At 43.2% G+C, this 23,167-nt stretch overlaps 1 protein-coding gene across 4 annotated transcripts in view; it reads right to left on the bottom strand.

The window, feature by feature from the left end:
• The window catches only part of KIF16B (kinesin family member 16B), a 635,015-nt gene that overhangs the window by 566,735 nt on the left and 45,113 nt on the right, over window positions 1-23,167 (bottom strand). For all 4 annotated transcript variants that reach the window (XR_011019462.1, XM_068232451.1, XM_068232454.1 and 1 more), the window contains exons 4-7: window positions 19,727-19,843; window positions 13,925-14,022; window positions 10,875-10,984; window positions 1,798-1,940 (exon numbers count right to left, since the gene is read on the bottom strand). Coding sequence is in view for 3 of the 4 variants with exons in the window: in XM_068232451.1 (XP_068088552.1) it covers window positions 1,798-1,940; window positions 10,875-10,984; window positions 13,925-14,022; window positions 19,727-19,843 (468 nt within the window). In the remaining variant the exon portion in view is untranslated. The remainder of the gene's footprint in view (window positions 1-1,797; window positions 1,941-10,874; window positions 10,985-13,924; window positions 14,023-19,726; window positions 19,844-23,167) is intronic.

The following is a 23,167-nucleotide window of genomic DNA, read 5'->3' as shown; positions in this document are numbered from 1 at the left end:
GGAAAGGGTTAGAGTCCTGGTCCGATATTTATTGCTGTCTTGCCTCCATTTTCTGTTCCAGTAACAAAGCTTACAGTTTCCAGTCGGTCAGCAGCAGAATCCACTTGCAATGAGCATAGGATACAATAGTTTGTTGATCGATAGTAAATATTGGATGGTGTGTACAGTAGGGATGGTAATGAGATGCAAATAGTTCAAAATTGATGAAGGCTTATGCAAATTTATGCAGCTCGAAAATGGACCAATCAAATTCCCCCTAGGCAGGATTTGATGCCTTTGGTTTGATGGATTTGGTGCATTTTCAAGCTGCTTCACATTTGCAGACAAAATTTGCATAAACCTGAATGGGCTCAGAAGAATTTCCATCTCATTGACCATCCCTAATGTACAGGCCTTTAGTGCTGGAACAAATTTTGTCAGTAGGTTTAAAGAGAATCTGTACTCTAAAATTTTTACAGCAAAAAGCATACCATTCTATTCATTATGTTCTCCTGGGCCCCTCTGTGCTGTTTCTGCCACTCTCTGCTGCAATCCTGGCTTGTAATTGCCAGTTTTAGGCAGTGTTTACAAACAAACTAACCAGCTTGTGATAGGCTCAAATAAGCAGAGTGCGTGAGTCATACAGAGCCTGCAGGGGGCCTGCAGAGGGTGTGTATCGCTTCTATCCAATCACAAGCAGCCCTGCACATTCCACACATTCCAGCCTTAGCCTGACTGTGCAGACAGAAGAAAACAGATTCGATCATATAACAGAGATAACACAGCCACTATGCAATTAGGAAAAGCTGCAGTAAGCCAGAGCACATTAGAACAGGCAAAGGAACTTATAGGATAGAAGAACTAAGGCTGAAAATTTTGTTACAGAGTCTCTTTAAGTCTATTTTAAAACTTGGCAGACATTCTGTCCCTCTTTATTCATTGAAAAATGTATATATGTACAGTAAGTAGGCATTATACCTGTTTAGTTTATGTCGAATGCTTTTCAGTGGAAGTCTACTTTACCAATTTGAAGCAGCCTTTGGTGACAGGATTTCACGTGCCTGTACCTTGCATAGTATCGCTACATCCTGGCACCACTATATTAAAGCACACTTGAAGTAAAAGGAATATGGAGGAAGACATTTATTTCCTTTTAAACAATGCAAATTGCCTGGTCGTCCTGCTGATCATCGGCCTCTCTACCTCCAGCCATAGACTCTGAACAAGCATGCAGATCAGATGTTCTGACTGAAGTCTGGCTAAATTAGCCACGTGCCTGTTTCAGGTGTGATTCAGACACTACTGAGACCAGAAAGATCAGTAGGGCTGCCGGGCAACTGGTATTTTTCAACAGAATCTCACTTTGGGTGCCCTTTAACCCTTTAGCAGCCAATTTATTTAGAGGCTTGCAAGTGCTCAAAGCCTATTTATTTTTTTATTTCCTTGCTACCGATTAGTACTGCTGTAATGTGTATTTATTGCCCCTTGTCACTAGGGGCAGTGTGAGACAATAACAGACGACGTCTGCTTTCAGTTTCTACATCCTCTGCTAGTAGAGAGACATCAAAGCATTCCAAGAATTTACAGCACAACACGTTCAGCTGGCTATAGTCAAAAGCAGTGCACTATCTCAAACGAGATAACTATTGAAGCTACTAATGGGTTAAATAGGCCTGCACCTTTTAAATAGGAGAAAAAGTTGGATGAAGACTCCTCCCTATGGCTACAGCATGGAGTAGTGCAATACGGCTGTGTCCCCTATCCAATGAGACAAACATGCCTGCTTATGAAAAGGAGGCAGTCCTGCATCATGCCTACCTGAGTGAAGTTGATGGTAAAGATGGCATGCGATCGACTGCTCACATCATTCATTCCGGTGGCAGCTGTGGTTCTATTAATGTTCCCGGCATCCATTAACTCCTCCACGTCACTGTAATTCTGAACTAAGTGCTTTGACAAGTCTGCAAATATGACAGGAAAAAAAGAAGAAAAAAAACAGGCTAGTCAGCCTCCACTCAGTTCTGTACTGTTTATAGTTTAATCAGAGCCAAACAATTGCCTGAGTGGCATGCTTTCATAATACTTCAGATAGCTCCACATATTCAAGGACGAGGCGTATTAGCACAAATACAAGTGAAGAGCAACAGAAATAACAGACCTTGCTTAACGTCTCCATAAAGGTTCCAGATTTCAAACGTGGTTAAAATAGAACCGCTAGTTGGTTTAATAAAAGAAAAATACTATAAATGTATCGGTGCTGCACACACATCTTAAAGGACAACCTAATCACTGGCAATTGCCCCCTCCCCCCATCTCCTGGATTTACCTCCACCTCTCTCGCCAGGGTAATAACCGCGTGTCACCAGGCTGCCTATCTGCTGGGGAGGGAGCTGCTGCTGATCGGGCAACAATATCCAGGAGGAAGTACCCGGTCCAAGTGAGAGTTCTTTTACAAAGCGACACCACAAGCGAATAAGCTGGTCTTCACAGGGTCAGCCTGGATATCTGGTGAGCGCTTAAGTGTTTTCACTTTTGTTCAGCACGGGCTGCATGTGGTTGCACTAACACGGAGGCAGTCAATATACATTTTGAGGGCTCTCACTGGTGGAGGAAGTGTTCATGACAGTTGCGTCCAAACTGTATTACGCTATGTGTTTTCCGTTCTTCTGAGTTGTATACAGGGGGAAGCCTGTCGGGAAAGCTGATACCTGCATATGAGCGATCTTGCTGATATTCCTGCTATCAGCCCTTGGACATTGGTGAGAGTATAATTGGCAAACTGTGGTATTTATATCCGTGGAACTTTTGGAAGTATTAAACTCTGACTGTGTGACACATCTGAGGAGGCAGTTGGACTACTACTAGCGGGATTACAACCAGCAGCATTGTTCTGGACTTTATGTCAGAGATACAAAGACGTGGATTGTATATGTTTTATCTATTTAGGGGCATTTTCACTGGACAATTGCCACATACAGCTAGTCATACTTGATACAGAGTGAGAGCGCTGTACACATTTACATTCATCTTAAAGGACAACTGAAGTGAGAGGGATGTGGAGGTTGCCATATTGATTTCCTTTTAACCTTCCTGGCGGTATGGACGAGCTCAACTCGTCCATAGCCGCCGAGGCTGATATCTCTGGCCCTGCTGGGCCGATTTCCTCCAAATAAAGTGCACCACACGCAGCTAAAACTTTGCTAGCTGCGTGTGGTCTTCGATCGCCGCCACTCAGCTGCGATCCACCGCCTGCAGTGGCGGAAGAGGGCCCCCCCTCCCCGCCAGAGCCCTGCGCTGCCTGGACCAAGCACTTTCAGGCAGCGCAAAGGGCTGGATCAGAGGCGTCTGACGTCAGGACGTCGGCTGACGTCCATAACGTCATCCCGATCGTCGCCATGGCGACGGTGTAAGCCTAACAAGAAATCCCGCTCTTCGCGGGATGTCTTGTTACTTGTGATCGCCGACAGCGATCAGAAGGGTGCACCATGTGCGCCCTCTAGTGGCCTTTCACGCTGCCAACTTTCAGTTAGCAGCATGGGGGAAAAAAATGACGAAAAAAAACCCCTGCCGCCGCCACCCTGGCAATTTAAACAGAACGCCAGGGTGGTTAAGCAACACCAGTTGCCTGGCTGTCCTGCTGATCCTCTGCCTCTAATACGTTTAGCTATAGACCCTGAACAAGCATGCAGCAGATCAGGTGTTTCTGACAAGATTATCTGCATGCTGGTTTCTGGTGTGATTCAGACACTACTTCAGCCAAATAGATCAGCAAGGCTGCCAGGCACTGGTATTGTTTAAAAGGAAATAAAAATGACAGCACCCATATCCCTCTTATAAAATTGGTCCAGGTCTCTGGAGGTCCCTTCACAATGGGAGTGGAGATCCTTCGGCCTGTAAAAAGGGGAGAGACCGGGATCCCAATAGTGCAGTAACATCTGGTATTAAACGGTGGGGGATTGTGGGTATTTTATACTCACAAGGATGGGTTGCAGTCCTGCAACCACCATATAGGCATGCGGAAAAGAACCGTTCCCGCTCGGTATCCCGGAACCTTCTGGAACAGGGTGGTCGCTCTCCTCACGTCAGCTTTTCCACTGGTATAATGGATATACAAGTGGGAAGTGCTAACACCCCTTTTGGGGGTGTGGGTAACAACTGTTAAAACGGTTTGGGGGAGGCGCCTAAGTTCTTTGCTAGTGGGGCTGAGTTATAATTATTGTACGGTATTACGTCCAAAGAGTACTCACTCGGATCTAAGTCTTTATTACCAAGTGGTTGATTGTAGACAATGCGTTTCACGGGTCTCAGCCCGCTTCCTCAGGTCCGTAACAAGTAACCTTAAATAGAAGTCTTGTGGGGAACAGGCGCCTTTTTCCCAAAAAAATCTATCGTACACACAATAGATTTTCCGCTAAAAGTCAGTCATGACCAGAAGTGAGGGGCTCCTGTACACACGATATATTCTCCGCTCAGGGGGTCCTCAAAGAGGAAGTTTAACCCAGGATTGAACTTCAGCCCAATAATTAGGGACGTCCATGTGGATGATATTGTGGTGAGACCCCTCCCACAGTGTGATGTCAGGGCCATGGCTATTTATGTATATGTATGGTTAGTGTTAGGTGTAGGTAGAGAGGAAGTTAGTGTTAGGTGTAGGTTACATTAACATTAGGTGTAGGTAGTGCTAGGCGTGTTAGTGCTAGGGGGTTAGTGCTAGGCGTATGTGGGGGGTTAGTGAGCAAGGCATAGGTGGGGCTTCACAAAGTACTTCCACTGATGTAATGTCAACAATGCAGAGTACTGCATGAGCGGAAGCTGTGTTCTGTTAACTCACTTGCATGCCAGAGTCCACCGATGCGTCCACCTGTCAGCGCTCAGTCTTCCCCCTGCCATGACTTCCTGCATCACATGCTGAGCACAGCTCTTCCCCTAGTGCCTGCATCACGAGTGCAGAAAGAGATGCCAGCACTAGAGGAAGTGCTGAGCGGTGGCAGGAGGTCAGGCATCACTGGACTCCAGTGTGCAGGTGAGATGCACGGATCCGCTCGTGCAATACTCTGCATTGCTCCAGCTGGGGACAGGCACAATGGACACAAGCAGCCTGCACAGGACTCCAGTGTAACCCCCTACTATGGTCATCATGGAGCGGCTCACCGTTGCTGCTTTCCCCTAGGTACGCCACTGGATAAGACATGTAGGAAATGATTTATTCAATCAGTCAATCTGATGGGAAACTGCTTCATGTGTACCAGGCATAAAAGCCATCTCGACTAGTTCAAGCTAGTGTACACAGCCTAAGATGATATAAAAGTAGTGTGTTAAAGGTCTTGGTTTTCCCTGGAAAGTTATCAGCTCAACTCTGATAGTAAACCTGCATAATGAGTCTAATCTAAAAGCTCCCTACAGCAGGCAACAGTACACTGTATTCCGATACAAGAGAAGCGAGTGGAGCTGAGTCATACATCAGCCTATATTCTGGTGGCTCAGATCATTAAAGAAGCTACAAGTAGTGAACAATTAAACAGAAGATTAAAAAACCCTCTCACTTCTCAGAAATGAAATATCAACACAAGAAAGTATTAAAAAGCAGCTCCAAGCAGCAATTAAAATCCGTCAATGAGCTGCAAGAGCTTTATGTACACCTGTTACAAAGCTTGGCAATAAAGACAGATAATAAAAAAATACATAATTAGAAGTTCACTTCACTGAAAACTGTATGTCAATATAATCAGTAAATCCAGGTTTATCAGTTTTGGAAGTAATATGCAAATGTAAAGGGAATCTGTAATTTCGCTAAGAAGCCCCCTTAGCTTTGTACCTGTTTTGTTACATTACAATCTGTAATTTTAATGTTTCTTAATCATATTTTATGTGGTGGATCTGCACAAAATAGTCTAAGTTGGTAAAGTTAAATGAGAAAAATGTATAGAAAAACTAATTTTTAACAAAGAATAGACTGAGAACTGGCATGTGCATATGTATTCACCGCCTTTGCAATGAAACCCCCTAAAAACTGGTACCTTCAATTACCTTCAAGAGTCACATGATTCGTGAAATGAAGTCCACCTGTGTGCAATCTGTCACATTATCTGTCAGTATAAACATCTTTTCAGAGTGGGCTTCAACACCACTAAGCAAGAGGCACACAGCATGAAGATGAGGAGCACTCCAAATAGCGTATTTTTCGGACTATAAGACGCACTTTTTCTTCCCCAAAACTGGGGGGGGGGGGAGTTGGTGCGTCTTATAGTCCAAATATACGGTTTCAGCAGAGCACCTATCTGCCAGAGCATTCTCATCTCCTAGTCCCTCCATCTGCAGGCACCCTTAGAAATGGCAATGGGTTGGAGATCAGCGTTGTCTGGACTGTGCAGCAGTGAGGTGGGCACACATGCTGAGAACTGGCGGTGGGTGGCAAAATGGCGATGTCCGGAGTGTTCAGGAGTGAGTGAGGCAGCCATCCATCCGCGGTCATGACACATGCTGCAGACTAGCCTGCACGCTCCTCTCCTATGCCTCAGTCTGTCTCAGTATGCAGCCGGTTTAAAAAATCATCATGCAGCACTACCAGCTTTTCCGTGCTTCCAGGTTTATGGTGTCCTATCACCGCGTGATCTGAAATCATCTGAAAATAATCCTTACTTTTTAATGGCGTTATTGGTGTCCTGTCACCAATGGGGGTCATTCTGGGTAGAGACTTTTTTGGGGGGAAAGGTCCATAAGATGCCTCTTATGCACCATAGAGCACCAGGTTTAGTATTTTTTTTTATTTCCTGGTTTTTGATCTCTAAACCTAGGTGCGTCTTATGGTCCGGAGCGCCTTAAAGTCCGAAAAATACGGTAGAGTCAGGAACAAAGTTGTTGAGAAGTACAAGTCAGGGCTGGGTTAAAAATATTCAAAGCTTTAAATATCGTCCAGAGCACCATTTCAATGGAAAGAACATGGTACCACCACAACAAGCCTGCCAAGTGAGGGCCACCCACCAAAACTCAAAGACCAAGCAAGGCAAGCATTAATCAGAGAGGCAGCACAGAGGCCAAACGTAATCCTGCAGGAGTTGCAGAGTTCCACACCAGAGACTAGAGTATTTGTCTATAGGGCCACAATAAGCCATTAGATAGAGCTGGGCTTTATGAAAGAATGGACAGGAAAAAGCCTAAAGCTGACCACTAATGATACAATCTTTTTCATCCAATCTTACCATTTCTGTGTAATATAAGGTAACTGCCTAAATTATCCATTCAATATAGTCACTCAGTTTACCCTTATACTACATAGATTTGGTCAGATCGGATAAAAAAGATTGTATAGTTAGTGGCCACCTTTACTTAGTGTTAAATGTAAGAAGGCACGTTTAGAGTTAGCAAAAATGCATTTGGGCAACTCCCCAAATGTATGGAGGAAGGTACTCTGGCCAGAAAAGACTAAAATTGAACTTTTTGGACACCAAGCATGATGCTACGTTTGGCGCAAACCCAACACATCCCATCACTCCAAGAACAACACCACCACAGTGAAATATGGTGGTAGCAGAATCATGCTGTGGGGATGTTTTTCAGCAGCAGGGACTGGTAAACTGGTGAACACTTCTGCAAAGAAAAATCTGAAAACACACACATTTAAAAATTTTACCACTTATTACCATTCTGGTATGAGTGGTTGGTCCTCTCTTCTTCTCTCTAGTCTACAATATGAACGGTATTACTGGTTTCGAGCACAAGTGGATAATGCAAAGGTATTTTGGACTATATTTGCAACTATTACAAAACATATTCATGCGCTCTTGCTATAGAGTTTAATTTAACTGTTTCCGGACCAGGCTAATTGTAATCCAAGCCCCTGTTTGGGACCAATTTATTCCTGCCAGGACGTGGATTTCAATTACCATGCAGCTCTCCCCCTGCTGCAGCCCAGAACTCGGTGAGCCTGTCAGGAGCAGATTTCACTGGCTCCTGACTTGTGATCACAGGGTCATGAGCCAATAAAAACGGCTCCTGGCAGGCTTACGGAGCTCTGCTGACGTACCAGCAGTAAAGCAAGTGGGCTTCAGCGATGGGAGAGCAGTGTGAATGGAGAGAGAGACAGCTCCGTGCGGCGTGACATCAGTAAACTCCCTTTTTTTCCACCCAGCCGATAGAGGCTCAAGAATGGTTGAACACCTGTTCCATATTACGCATTGATAGGATTTATTCATAAGATTTATATAGGGTTTTCAACTTTGTTGTCTGTTAATGTTAAACAGGCTTGACCATTCTTCTGTCACAAGTATGTCAACGCTCCAGGAATGCCAGTGTCGTACTTCCTGTCCAGCAAGGGGCAGCGCTATGCATATGATCCTGTCAGAGTATTCTAACACAGGGTCTTAGGTTTGTTATTTTGTACATAGTGGTGCGATGCGGCAGGGGAGGCAAAACGCAAACACACACTTCAAGTGCAAAACCGGCTTTAAAGGGAACCTAAACTGCGAAGGATATGGATTTTTCCTTTTAAAATAATACCAGTTGCCTGACTCTTCTGCTGATCCTGTGTCTCTAATACTTTTAGCCACAGCCCCTGAACAAGCATGCAGATCAAGTGAAACATCCATATCCCTCTCAGTTTAGGTTCCCTTTAAAGGACAACTGAAGTGAGAGGTATATGGAGGCTGCCATATTTATATCCTTTTAGGCTGCTTTCACAGTGGGACGTTACAGGCGCACGTTAGAGCAGCCTGTAACGCAGCCCAACTCACAGTAATGAAAAATCAATGGGCTGTTTACAGTGCCCACGTTGCGTTACAGTGTAACACCGGACGTTCAAAGAAAGTGCAGCATGCTGTGCGTTATAGGTGGTTTTAGCTGCGTTAGACTGTTTGCACATGCTCAGTAAGGGGAGAGTCCGCTATTGTTCCTAGCCACTTGGCTAATTAATATTCACTGCACTGTAGTGTTGTCCAGATCATGAACAATTCGGATCTTTGGATCTTTTTTGTGAGTCGAATCATCCGGATCATCACAATGAAGGATTCGGTTTACAGTGGATGTCTGGAAGAAACAGGAACTGAAGCTTCTGTGCACAGGCACAATCTTCCTGCTGCATCTCTCCCTTCCCCATTAGCACCCTCAATGTGCCCTCATTCTCCTGCACCTCTCACTCTGCTGCACCCCTGCTTCCTGCTTCCCTAGTAAAATGATTCAAAGATTCGGTTCAAAGATGCAGATCTTTTCAATGATCCGATTCCAATCATCCGAATCATTGAAAAGATCTGGACTTCCCAGGATAGCACCAAGAGCCTCATAACGCGGCTCAATCTGACGTCCAACTTCAACACTAATTTCTGCATTTTTTCCACATTCACTAAAATGTTCCACGTTTTCCGCATGCGTAAAAAAATTGGGGAAACATGCATAATTACATAGTAACCATGCGGAATCCATGCGGAAAAAAGTAGCATAAAAAAAAACTTGTCAAAATAAAACATCACAGCGCTCAAGGCTCCAGACTACATTTAAGTCAATGGTAAGTGAAATATATCACCCAGTACCAGTAAGTGAAAAAAAGAAAAAGAAATAATGTGACCCTTTTTGTGTGTGAATTGTTTTTTTTTTTCAGGAATTAAGGACTTTTGTGGACTTTTACCACACTTTTTACACATGCAGGTAAATAATGCGTACAATTTTACACATGTGGAAAATGATCATGCGTAAAATTTAGTGAATGTCAAGATGGCCCTATTTCAGTCGGGAATTTACCGCAAGTGCATTTCCGCATGTGGAAAATGATTGTGAATAGAGCCCATTATTGTAAAATCTGACAAGATTAACCCATTCAGGTTCCATCGTTTTCACGTGAGAAATGTTCACCTCCCATTCATTAGCCTATAACTTTATCACTACTTATCACAATGCACTGATCTATATCTTGTTTTTTCCGCCACCAATTAGGCTTTCTTTGGGGGGTATATTTTGCTAAGAGCCACTTTACTGTAAATGCATTTTAACAGGAAGAATAAGAAAAAACTGAAAAAAATTCATTATTTCTCAGTTTTCAGCCATTATAGTTTTAAAATAATACATGCCTCCATAATTAAAACTCACGTATTGTATTTGCCCATATGTCCCGGTTATAACACTGTTAAAATTATGTCCCTATCACAATGTATGGCGACAATATTTTATTTGGAAATAAAGGTGCATTTTTTCCGTTTTGCATCTATCACTATTTACAAGTTTAAAATAAAAAAATATAGAAATATTTCATCTATACATTGATATTTAAAAAGTTTAGACCCTTAGGTAAATATTTACATTTTTTTTTTTTTTTTATTGTAATGGTTTTTTTTTTTTTATTGTAAACATTTTATTTGGGTAGTTTTGGGAGGGTGGGAGGTAAACAATAGATTTATAATGTAAATGTGTGTTAATTTAAAAAAATTTTTTTTTACAGGTGTAGTATTCCTTTTTGGCCACAAGATGGCGGCCATGAGTTTGTTTACATGACGTCACTCTAAGCGTAACATCGGGAAGGGAACAGCCAGAAAAGGCGCAGCTTCTGAGAGAAGCTGTCGCTTTTTCAGCGGGGGAGAGGAATCAATGATCGGGCACCGTAGCCCGATACATTGATTCCCTGGCTACCGAATCCGCGGCCGGGAGTGCGCGTGCGCTATCGGGAGCGGTAGCGCGCATGGTTCCTTGACGTAGAAACTACGTCCAGGAACCAAAATAGGTTAACTGTATGGTTGTTTTTGGTTTTGATTCACACACTATTGCAGCCAAATAGATCAGCAGGGCTCCCAGACAACCGGTATCGTTAAAAGGAAATATACAGTACATGGCAGCTTCCATATCCCTCTCACTTATTTGCCCTTTTAAAAAACTGAGCAAGTCAAATTTGCACAATTTCATGTATAATTAGCTACCTTCAACATAAGGACCTTCTTTGGGATGTTCTCGAACCCGTAAATTAAATGTTTTCGATGACTTCCTTCTCAGCAGATCTCTCACCCTCTCGTTGTAAATTTCTAGGTAGCTGAAAGGGAAGAAGATACTCAATTGAACTTCACAGTGGAGAGAGGTCCAAACATCAAGCAGTGTACAGAGAAGGAAACCCACAAATGAGGCCCACAAAGGCTATCAAACCCCAAGGTTTGCTTTATTTTTCCACGTTATCATTTGCTTAAAGCTGCATTCTGCTTTCACACATCAGAGTAAAAAATTATGTAGCACATTTGCTCTAACGGTCAGGTATTTCTTTTAAAGTTTATTGCAAAAAAGCCATCATGGTCCAGCTATCCCTTAAATCAAACGCTGGACATCTTGTTTTCACAGCATAATAGTAACTCCGTAGCTACACAATAGTAGCTCATCAGCCGTATCTTGTAACACAAGTACCGTATTTTTCTGACTGTAAGACAATTTTTCTCACTCCCAAAAGTGGGGAGAAAAAGTCACTGCGTCTTATAGTCTGAATAATACAATCCAGACTTGCAGAGTGCAGAGGGGACACACACCTAATCCATGCAGTCCGAGGAGATCAGAGACCACTCCTCTTCCTCACTGTTTCTCTAGTGCCGGATTGCAATCATTACACCTGACCGGCACAAGGGGAACAGTCAGGAAGAGAAGAGACCTGTGATCACCATGGGCTCCATGGATTAGGTGAGAGCTGGCTGATACTATCCAGGTGGGAGGGGGGAGAAGCAGTGGGGGACACGGGGAGATGGAGGATAAGAGGAGGGATGAAGGTGGACACAGGGAGGATGAAGGTGGACACAGGGGGGGGGGGGGGGACAAAGTGGGACAAAGGAGGACACAGTGGGACATAAAGGGTAAGGAAGGAAAACACAAGGGGACAATAGAGGACAACTGATTACACAAAGGGGTATACAGTGGAGGAAATAATTATTTGACCCCTCACTGATTTTGTAAGTTTGTCCAATGACAAAGAAATGAAAAGTCTCAGAACAGTATCATTTCAATGGTAGGTTTATTTTAACAGTGGCAGATAGCACATCAAAAGGGAAATCGAAAAAATAACCTTAAATAAAAGATAGCAACTGATTTGCATTTCATTGAGTGAAATAAGTTTTTGAACCCCTACCAACCATTAAGAGTTCTGGCTCCCACAGAGTGGTTAGACACTTCTACTCAATTAGTCACCCTCATTAAGGACACCTGTCTTAACTAGTCACCTGTATAAAAGACACCTGTCCACAGAATCAATCAATCAAGCAGACTCCAAACTCTCCAACATGGGAAAGACCAAAGAGATGTCCAAGGATGTCAGAGACAAAATTGTAGACCTGCACAAGGCTGGAATGGGCTACAAAAGCATTAGCAAGAAGCTGGGAGAGAAGGTGACAACTGTTGGTGCGATTGTTCAAAAATGGAAGGAGCACAAAATGACCATCAATCGACCTCGCTCTGGGGCTCCACGCAAGATCTCACCTCGTGGGGTGTCAATGGTTCTGAGAAAGGTGAAAAAGCATCCTAGAACTACACGGGAGGAGTTAGTGAATGACCTCAAATTAGCAGGGACCACAGTCACCAAGAAAACCATTAGAAACACATTACACCGCAATGGATTAAAATCCTGCAGGGCTCGCAAGGTCCCCCTGCTCAAGAAGGCACATGTGCAGGCCCGTCTGAAGTTTGCCAATGAACACCTGAATGATTCTGTGAGTGACTGGGAGAAGGTGCTGTGGTCTGATGAGACCAAAATAGAGCTCTTTGGCATTAACTCAATTCGCTGTGTTTGGAGGAAGAAAAATGCTGCCTATGACCCCCAAAACACCGTCCTCACCGTCAAGCATGGGGGTGGAAACATTTTGCTTTGGGGGTGTTTTTCTGCTAAGGGCACAGGACAACTTAATCGCATTAACGGGAAAATGGACGGAGCCATGTATCGTGAAATCCTGAACGACAACCTCCTTCCCTCTGCCAGGAAACAGAAAATGGGTCGTGGTTGGGTGTTCCAGCACGACAATGACCCAAAACATACAGCAAAGGCAACAAAGGAGTGGCTCAAGAAGAAGCACATTAAGGTCATGGAGTGGCTTAGTCAGTCTCCGGACCTTAATCCAATAGAAAACCTATGGAGGGAGCTCAAGCTCAGAGTTGCACAGAGACAGCCTCGAAACCTTAGGGCAGGCATGGGCAAACTCGGCCCTCCAGCTGTTACAGAACTACAAGTCCCACAATGCACTGCAGGAGTCTTTCAGTCACAGTCATGACTCATAAAGGCAAATGCATTGTGGGACTTGTAGTTCCGTAACAGCTGGAGGGCCGAGTTTGCCCATGCCTGCCTTAGGGATTTAGAGATGATCTGCAAAGAGGAGTGGACCAACATTCCTCCTAAAATGTGTGCAAACTTGGTCGTCAATTACAAGAAACATTTGACCTCTGTGCTTGCAAACAAGGGTTTGTCCACTAAGTATTAAGTCTTTTATTGTTAGAGGGTTCAAAAACTTATTTCACTCAATGAAATACAAATCAGTTGCTATCTTTTATTTAAGGTTATTTTTTCGATTTTCCTTTTGATGTGCTATCTGCCACTGTTAAAATAAACCTACCATTGAAATGATACTGTTCTGAGACTTCATTTCTTTGTCATTGGACAAACTTACAAAATCAGTGAGGGGTAAAATAATTATTTCCTCCACTGTAGAGGAAGACACAATGGAGGCAGAGGAAGACACAAGAGGGACAGAGGCAGAAACATGGGGGACAGAGGATGACCGATATAGGAGACAGAAAAGGACACATGGGGGACAGAAGAAGTACAAGGAGGACATAATGATTGAAGGAGAAAAAAATCTACAAGACGCTCCTGCACCATAGATGCACCAGGTTTAGTATTTTTTTCCCCGTTTTTTGTTCTCTAAACCTAGGTGTGTCTTGTGGTCATGTGCGTTTTACAATCTGAAAAACACGGTATATCAGAAGAAACCATAAATTACAGTAGACTAACCTGACTTCTGTACGAAATGAGGCATCACCCCTCCTCGTAGCTTCAGCAATCCTACTGAACAGTCCTTCACAAATGCGAGGTATCAGCCCAGAGTCACCCTGCAGTACAAGCAAAACGCACAGGAATTAAGAAAGAACTCTAAAATAAATATGAGGTTAAAAAAAACACAACCTAACAATTATCATATTCAGTGCACTCAGCAGCCGAAGATTATTACAGTTTACAGAGTGTCAAGAAACACTGGAAATAAAGTGTAAATGAGGATGGTGACTAAGCATAAAAGACTTAAAGGGATACTTAAGTCAAAAATAAATGATTTTTACTCACCTGGGGTATCCCTCGGCCCCCCGAAGCTGTATGGTGCCCTCGCAGTCTCCCTCCGATCCTCCTGTCCCCGCCGGCAGCTACTTCCGGGTTCGGCGACAGCTGCCGACAGGCTGGGAACGCGAGTGATTCTCCGCGTTCCCAGCCGCTATATCACCCTCTATTCTGCTATAGCGTATAACATATACGCTATAGCAGCATAGAGAATGATATAGCGGCTGGGAACGCGGAGAATCACTCGCGTTCCCAGCCTGTCGACGGCTGTCGCCGAACCCGGAAGTAGCCGCCGGCGGGAACAGGAGGATCGGAGCAAGGCTGCGAGGGCACCATACAGCTTCATGGGGCTGAGGGATGCCCCAGGTGAGTAAAAATCATTTTTTATTTTTGACTTAAGTATCCCTTTAACAACTACAAATCAAAACAAACTTTCAGTCAAATATTTTTTAAAGGTGGAAATTAAAAACTTTCTGATACGTGTGTTGTGTTGTGTTGTGTTGTGTTTGTGTGTGTGTTAAATATATTTGCGCTCACTTGTTCCAACAAGCATACTCTCTACATTAGGTCACTTCCGCTTTGTCCTAAAACCAAGTTGCACTCCTGCTAGATATCCTAAAACACTCCTAAAACACTGCCTCTAGGTATTTATTTATTATGTATTTATTGTATTTATAAAGCGCCAACATATTACCCAGCGCTGGACATTAGTTTAGGTTACAGACAATATTTAGGGGTGACATACAGCAAAATGACAATACATGAATACAAGAAAACCAGATCACGCAGCACAGTATGAGTACAAGGTAATGCTTAGTCAGTCACTGGAGGGGAGCATGGAGATTAGGCAAGTTAGGTTCACTAAGATGCATAGCATGGGTTCACAGTAATAGAGGTGCATGATCAGGTAGGACACAAAAGGAGGAGGACCCTGCCCAAAGGCTTACAATCTAGAGGAGGTATGTTTATTGTATACTGCCCCACCTCGTTTCCTCCCTATTCATTTAGGGTAAGCTCGAAAGGACAGGGCTCTTTTACCTTTTGTGTCCTGGATTTGATTCATCGTGTTATTTTTGTCACGGTCATTACCAATTGTATTTTTGTATCGATTCTGTATTTTGTCATCAATTTTGTATATTGGTGTATACCATTTGTCTGTATAATTATGTACCCCTTGTTCATTTCTTACTTTGTACAAAACCACAGAATATGTTGGCGCTTTATAAATCAAAAATAATAATAATAATACTATATCTCAGGTTTTTAGCATATAAGATGCTCCAGACTAGGTTTAGAGGGCAAAACCCAGGAAGAAAAATTGTACCTCATGCGTCCCCATGTGCCCTCCATATGTTCCCTTCTGTCCCATTCTGTCCTCCGCTGCTACCCGATTAGATGTAAGCAGCGGCAGCATGGCTCACCTCATTCATTGGCTCCAGTGGTGATCAGAAACCTCTCCTCTCCCTCACTGCTCCCCAAGTACCGGCTTCTTCTGATGACACGATCAGCAAAAGCCGGCACTAGGGGAGCAGTGAGGGAAAGGAGAGGTCTCTGATCGCCCTGGAGCCGATGGATGAGGTGAACACGGGGAGCGGAGGGGGACATGGTGGGAGCGGAAAAGACATGGGGTACAATATCAGCAGCCTGCAACAATGCGGCGGTTCGTATGGGCGGGGATTCCCAAGTTGCGGGCTCCCTGTATTTGGCATATAAGACACAATGACTTTTTCTTTCCATTTTGGTGGAAGAAAAAGCGTGTCTTATATGCCCAAAAATATGGTATATAATGTATACACACGCAGAATTAAAACCAGATTTTTACTCGACTAAAGCACTTATTGATCACTGATCTAAATTGTGCGCTTCCAATAGTCGCTACATTTACAAAGACGTTTCCTAGTTAACAACCTATATATGGGCACTGATAGAAATCTATCCATCATCCTAGACTGCTTTCAAATAACAACAAAATAGATTATTTCATCACCAATAAGCCTCTGTAGACCTTAAAAAAAAAGATATGGAATATTTTCTGCATACAAAGTATTTTTTCTTCCACTGACCTGCCCATTAGCACTAGATTGTCAGGCAGACAGAGTTATGCTTTAAGAGAGAAAAGTAGTAACGCTTCATTGGAATGGATTTCTTATTGTTTTACATAAGTACTCAGCCGGGAGAGCAATTATTCCGCAGCAGTTTAATACAATTCTTAGTGCCATTTCTGGCAAATGTGCATTGTACTACATAGAAGCCCATATGCTCATTAACCCCAGCCAACGCTTGACTGAGAAAGCGGAAGGCAGAATGTGGAAGCCTATGGGATAAGCGGAGGCTTCCTGGAAGGATGGTGGCGTTTTATTACAGCCCTCTGCTGGGTACATTTACCATGCAAGCGAAGCTGCACCAAGCCGTTAAATTACAGTAACCGTTAATGATCCAAAAGTTACGGCGGGGAACTTTCTATATTAATAGAGTGACTACAGAGGAAGCCGCATGGCAGACTGCGCCCTATATAGAAACAGATTTAAATGATTCTTTTCATTAATTGGCTTGAATAGGGATGATTAGGAAATACAGTAAACGCTGAAATCGCTGATAGTAAGGCAATAGCATTACAGCAAACCAGTGGCAACATAAAGCTAATTCAATTTACATTTACACGGTCAATCCAAAGGCATGAAAAGTTGGAAAGTAGTAAATACAGGAGAAAAAAGAACCGGCACTGCAGTTGCTTGTAAGCGTGCATATATACAATAGCGTGTTGTCTGAGGATAAGTAGCGGGTACCGCTGCAGAAAGCGTGCTCAGGCTAAAGAAAACAGCAAATCAGGTATAGTAGCAGGTAGAGAGATGGCCGGCACATGCAGGTATAGCAGCATAAAAAAGCTTTATTCTTTAAGGCTTCATGCAAAAAAGCAAGGCACAGTGCTTCAAGTAAAATCAGTCCTACCCGTTACTGAAGTGGCTGTGGGGCGAGGTGGGAGCGGTGGGGGCCGCCTAACGACCGTTTCGCTCTCCTGAGCGTCTTCAGAGGAGAGCGAAACGGTCGTTAGGCGGCCCCCACCGCTCCCACCTCGCCCCACAGCCACTTCAGTAACGGGTAGGACTGATTTTACTTGAAGCACTGTGCCTTGCTTTTTTGCATGAAGCCTTAAAGAATAAAGCTTTTTTATGCTGCTATACCTGCATGTGCCGGCCATCTCTCTACCTGCTACTAAAAGTTGGAAAGTACTGGCAACTTTGGCAATTCTGGAAAGTCACATTTTCTTCAAGAACAACACAAAAAGGAGAAGAAGCACCCAAGGGTATGTAAAACTAGGTTAAAAACACTAATATTGAAAAAGGGGAAGTGGCTTACCTCAATAATGACAGTCACATACGTCAATAATATTCACTAAGTGCATGCAATGCTTTTCGTGGGTCTAAGCCCACTTCCTCAGGCCAAGTACAGTGCCAAAGGGTTAATGAGTCGGAGTATTGAGGTGCTATGCTTGATAAATATTGACATATATGACTGTCGTTATTAAGGTAAGCCACCTTCCCTTTTTTGGTTTTAGTTGTTTTTAACCTAGTTTTATATATCCTCAGGCGCCTCTTCTCCCTTGTGTGTTGAAAATAACTCCCCAACCTATGAGGTTTGGAGTGGTAGTGTCTTAGACCTACATGGTTCACATCATTATGTAGGCTGCAGAGTGTTTTTCTCTTAAGAGTGCAACCACATTCAGTCCAGGTTCGACACCCCGAGTGGAGTTGGGTAAAGATCTGGGCCCCTCATGCAATCTACATTTGTGAGTAGTATTCTATTACACTTACAATTACATCCCTTTGAAGCCACATATTGCGCTATTTGGCTTTTGTTGTCTCCGTTATTTTTTAAGGTACCAAGACACCCCACACTCCTACTCTTCAAGGACAACCATGTCAAAAGATTCATGTGTACCTTTTTATCCAGAGTAAAATGCTCTATTAAGTACTTTTTTCCTGTGTACCTGCCACTTACACTAAATCTTATTAATTTGACAGCTCTGAAATTCTTACGAGCAGGTTTGGAACAGAAGACGGCCATCAGAGGACAGCTGTGACAAACATAATTAATTGGGCAGGTTTGAAAGCCATATTCAAATTCACTGTAGTCCTGCTTTAACAGATTAGCGCTATTGTATGGCTATAGCAGGCATGGGCAAACTCGGCCCTCCAGCTGTTACGGAACTACCAGTCCCACAATGCATTGCAGGAGTCTGACAGCCATAGCCATGACTCATAAAGGCAAATGCATTGTGGGACTTGTAGTTCCGTAACAGCTGGAGGGCCGAGTTTGCCCATGCCTGGGCTATAGTATATAGCGCTATAGCAGCGCTCTAGTATTGCTATATAGTGCTAACCACTGTGGCAGGATGGTGGTGCAGTGGTTAGCGCTCTCGCCTTGCAGCGCTGGGACCCCAGTTTGAATCTCAGCCAGGGCACTATCTGCACAGAGGTTGTATGATCTACCCCGTGTCTGTGTGGGTTTCCTCCAGGCACTTTGGTTTCCTCCCACATCCCAAAAACATACAGATAAGTTAATTGGCTTCCCCCTTAAATTGGCCCTGGACTACGATACGTACACTACACAATACATACATAGACATAAGACTATGGCAGGGAGTAGATTGTGAGCCCCTCTGAGTAACAGATAAGCGACGAGACAATATACTCAATATACTCTGCACATCGCTGCAGACTATGTCGGCACTTTATAAATACTAAATAATAACAGTATGAAATTAATTTCAGACCATTTCAGTAATATAATACTCATACAAAAAAAATCTATATGCTCACTATATACACTTAAGAGACTTTGAGGAAATAATACAGAGCTCAATGCCAAGATATTTTGTTTCTAAAATTAGTTTATATGTAGACCTTCATGGAATTTCTTTGGCTCCATCCTAGCCATCAATGCAATGTAGTCCAATCCCAGACAAAGAAGAGGGAGGTGGTTGATTGACACAGAAGCTAGCCCAGGCATGGGCAAACTTGCCCCTCCAGCTGTTGAGGAACTACAAGTCCCACAATGCATTGCAGGAGTCTGACAGCCACAGTCATGACTCAAAGGCAAATGCATTGTAGGATTTGTAGTTCCTTAACAGCTGGAGGGCCAAGTTTGCCCATTCCTGGGCTAGCCATTAGTGCGTAAGAGCCCTTTTCCACTGAGATTTTCCACAAGCATACTTTGTTTTTTACCCAAATGCAATCCTCAGGCCTGCAGGATTCTAGCGACCATCACGTTTCATTCTCGGCAGCGCAATTGCGGCAAGTGGAAAAAGCAGCTTGGGTGATCACAAACGCAGCGTGATTATGCTTGCGATCGCGCATGCTAGTGCAAAAGGGCCTGGGGGAGGGGGAGGTTTTTCATTCAGGTAACAAGCTTCCTGAACATCTGGATAAAAATAAAAGAATAAATAAAACATGCAGCAAATAAAGATAATTAAAACCATCATACCGGGTTTCCCATCATAGTATAAGATTTCCCAGACCCAGTCTGTCCATAGGCAAAGACGCATGCGTTATAACCTTCAAATGCCGACTTTAGAACCTCTGTGCCAAGATCCCTGAACACCTAGAAAGAAAAAAAAAAAAAAAAAAAAAGATTGTAATAATAGTGATTCTGTATGCAGCATCATAGTCAAGTTAAAGAGAACCAGAGACGAAGCACCCTCATGTATTTTATTACATTTATCAGTGGGAACATGACAGTAAACACCTACCCTGCTTTTAGTTTTATTCTTCTCAGTCTAATCTATCTGTTATCAACTGTGATAAGAATCCACCGACTATGCAGTCGAGGTTTGACCTGGAATCATTATAGCTGAGTCACTCTTCTGTGAAGTCTTTTCAAGCCCAAGCCTTCCCCCTCCTGGCTCAAATTTCATGCTTTACATACTGAGAGCTGTGATGATATGGGAGTGGCTGATGCTGCAGGAAAAATCTCTGTCTAACAGACAAGTGTGGCTGTGTGATCTGTGTGCTCTGTGTGTGCAGCCTGTCATTATTATCTACTGTATACATTTTTATTACTATGAGAGACACTTCCTACAGGCAGCCACAAAGCATACCAGAATAATAAAGTTGAAAGCACACAGATGAAAGCCTACAGCAGCCCTTCTTGTCTATAGTCTCATATAGCCTATACAGCACATCCAGAACAACTCATATAACCTGGAAGCAGAAGGAATATGAGCCGGCGGCCATATTGGATATTTCCTGGAGGAATAATGGATAAAAAGCACTCAAAAAGGAACACCAGAGTGGCGAAATTATCGGGTAGAGCATTTATTCTTTACAAGCTATCAACTGATATGTTTATTTTGTGTGAATCGTTCATCTCTGGTTCCCTTTAAACATCAAAATATGATTTTGAGTAGTAATTACAAATGTTATCAAAAGCCAGTAAATGTTTTGTTTTAATGTTCTTCTCTAGACAAACTTGTTTGTTTGTTATTTGTTTTTTAAACAAAAGTCCCTGTTACCTGGAATACAGCCAACCGGAAGTCTCCACTAACCGGCATGCCTAAAGGATAACAGAGAGTTTTAAAAGCCTTTAAAATACTTACCGAGCCTTCCTGCATCATCTAGTGGCTTCCGTTATCCGTGTACGCAAGTTGGCGTGTCACGTGACCCAATCCGGGTCAGGTGACACTCTGGCCTCCATGCATGGAGGAAGCCGGAAAGCCGCTAGATGTCTGCCAGGTGCAAAAGGAAGGCTGCTAGACATCACTAGAGGCTCGGGAGGTATTCAGAGCATAAGGAAGGGGATGATGTGTACCGCTGCAAAACTGCTCCCACCCGCTGGGTACACATCGCTGGACGCAAGTGTTTAGAGGTCTCCCATTAACCCTACAGGAGCTTGTTTACAGCGGCAGACAGATGTTTGCCCTCAGGCAAATCGTGCCTTCACAAAGGGGTCCTACGTGGCTCTGAAACGTTGGCTATATGTTTTATATAAATCTAATAAAGATTCATCTTGGATGTGCCAGCTCTTTTTTGATTGACCATTTAAATCCATGCCATGAACTGATGAGGATCAACCAACCTGAAACAGTCTGTAAGCATGTTGGATTAGTTTGGCTATGTAATATTAACAAGGTGACAAATCATTGCATTCCAGCAGTTCTAGAGGTGTGATTAGCTATCAGGGACACCAAAGAGATGATTTGCATATTCAGCAGAGATGCATCGTGGGAGATATATGCTCACTCCAACCTTAATAATTGCAAATACCTTTTGTTTTAAGAAGGCAAGGTTCTGTTTTGCATAGCATTATAGTAAGGAGGATTCTTAATCTCTTTGAGGCCTCGTTCACATAAAAAAACCCAAATGTTTTGGTGCGCTTTTTTAGTGCCTCCCGGCACTCTACTGTGCACTGCGTTTTTTGTTAAAAGCGCTTTTCTAAGCGCGTTTTTTTTTTCATTTACTCCCTGACGCAAGTCAGGAAGAGAACTCTTTGACCCGGAAAATAATAAATACAATGTACTTATTCTTAAAAATGTGAACGCAATCGCTACACAAATCGATTTTGCGAGAGTTTTGCGTTTTTTCCTATACCTTCCATTATAGCAAAAACACCCAAAATGGTACAGGGACCGCTCTGATATGAACCTTCTCGTAGAGATTCATTGCACAAGCATTTTGTGGCCAATTTTGAAAATCGCCTGTGCTTGAAAAAAGGGCAAAAACACGCTTAGTGTGAACGAGCCCTTAGTCCCCCTTACACACTCCTGGTTCACCATGAGCTTGGTGGGAAATCTAAATCTTCAGTGGAGATGGTATGTCTTCTGGAAGAGGTGGTCAGTGGCTAAATTTCAATCACCATCTCTCTGGAACTGTCACACAAACTCCTTCCTGTAAAGTCAAGAGTGGATAGAGTTTAGGACAGCGGGGTGGCGGGGGGGGGGGGGGGGGGGGGGCTTGGTCCAGGCTGTAAATGCAGTGATGAGGAGCAACAATTCCGAAACAGCTGGACACGTTAGATTAGTGTGGCTCTGTAAAATAACTATACTACAGGCACACTGTAAACCAGTGGCTATTGATCTGTGTCTGGATGTTGGAGTAAAGGGATGAATTGCATATTCAAAAGTGATCTATCATGGGAACTCTTTCTTGCTCATATAATTGTAAATACCTTCCGTTATAAGAAGGTACATTTATATTAAGCATAGCTTTCTTAAGGGGGAACTCCAGTGAAAATAATGTAATAAAAAGTACTTAATTTTTACAATAATTATGTACAGGGAGTGCAGAATTATTAGGCAAATGAGTATTTTGACCACATCATCCTCTTTATGCATGTTGTCTTACTCCAAGCTGTATAGGCTCGAAAGCCTACTACCAATTAAGCATATTAGATGATGTGCATCTCTGTAATGAGAAGGGGTGTGGTCTAATGACATCAACACCCTATATCAAGTGTGCATAATTATTAGGCAACTTCCTTTCCTTTGGCAAAATGGGTCAAAAGAAGGACTTGACAGGCTCAGAAAAGTCAAAAATAGTGAGATATCTTGCAGAGGGATGCAGCACTCTTAAAATTGCAAAGCTTCTGAAGCGTGATCATCGAACAATCAAGAGTTTCATTCAAAATAGTCAACAAGGTCGCAAGAAGCGTGTGGAAAAATTAAGGCGCAAAATAACTGCCCATGAACTGAGAAAAGTCAAGCGTGCAGCTGCCAAGATGCCACTTGCCACCAGTTTGGCCATATTTCAGAGCTGCAACATCACTGGAGTGCCCAAAAGCACAAGGTGTGCAATACTCAGAGACATGGCCAAGGTAAGAAAGGCTGAAAGATGACCACCACTGAACAAGACACACAAGCTGAAACGTCAAGACTGGGCCAAGAAATATCTCAAGACTGATTTTTCTAAGGTTTTATGGACTGATGAAATG

The sequence above is a fragment of the Hyperolius riggenbachi genome, chromosome 4, assembly GCF_040937935.1.
Source record: "Hyperolius riggenbachi isolate aHypRig1 chromosome 4, aHypRig1.pri, whole genome shotgun sequence".
NCBI lineage: Eukaryota > Metazoa > Chordata > Amphibia > Anura > Hyperoliidae > Hyperolius > Hyperolius riggenbachi.
This window is presented reverse-complemented; position numbering and strand designations above follow the sequence as displayed.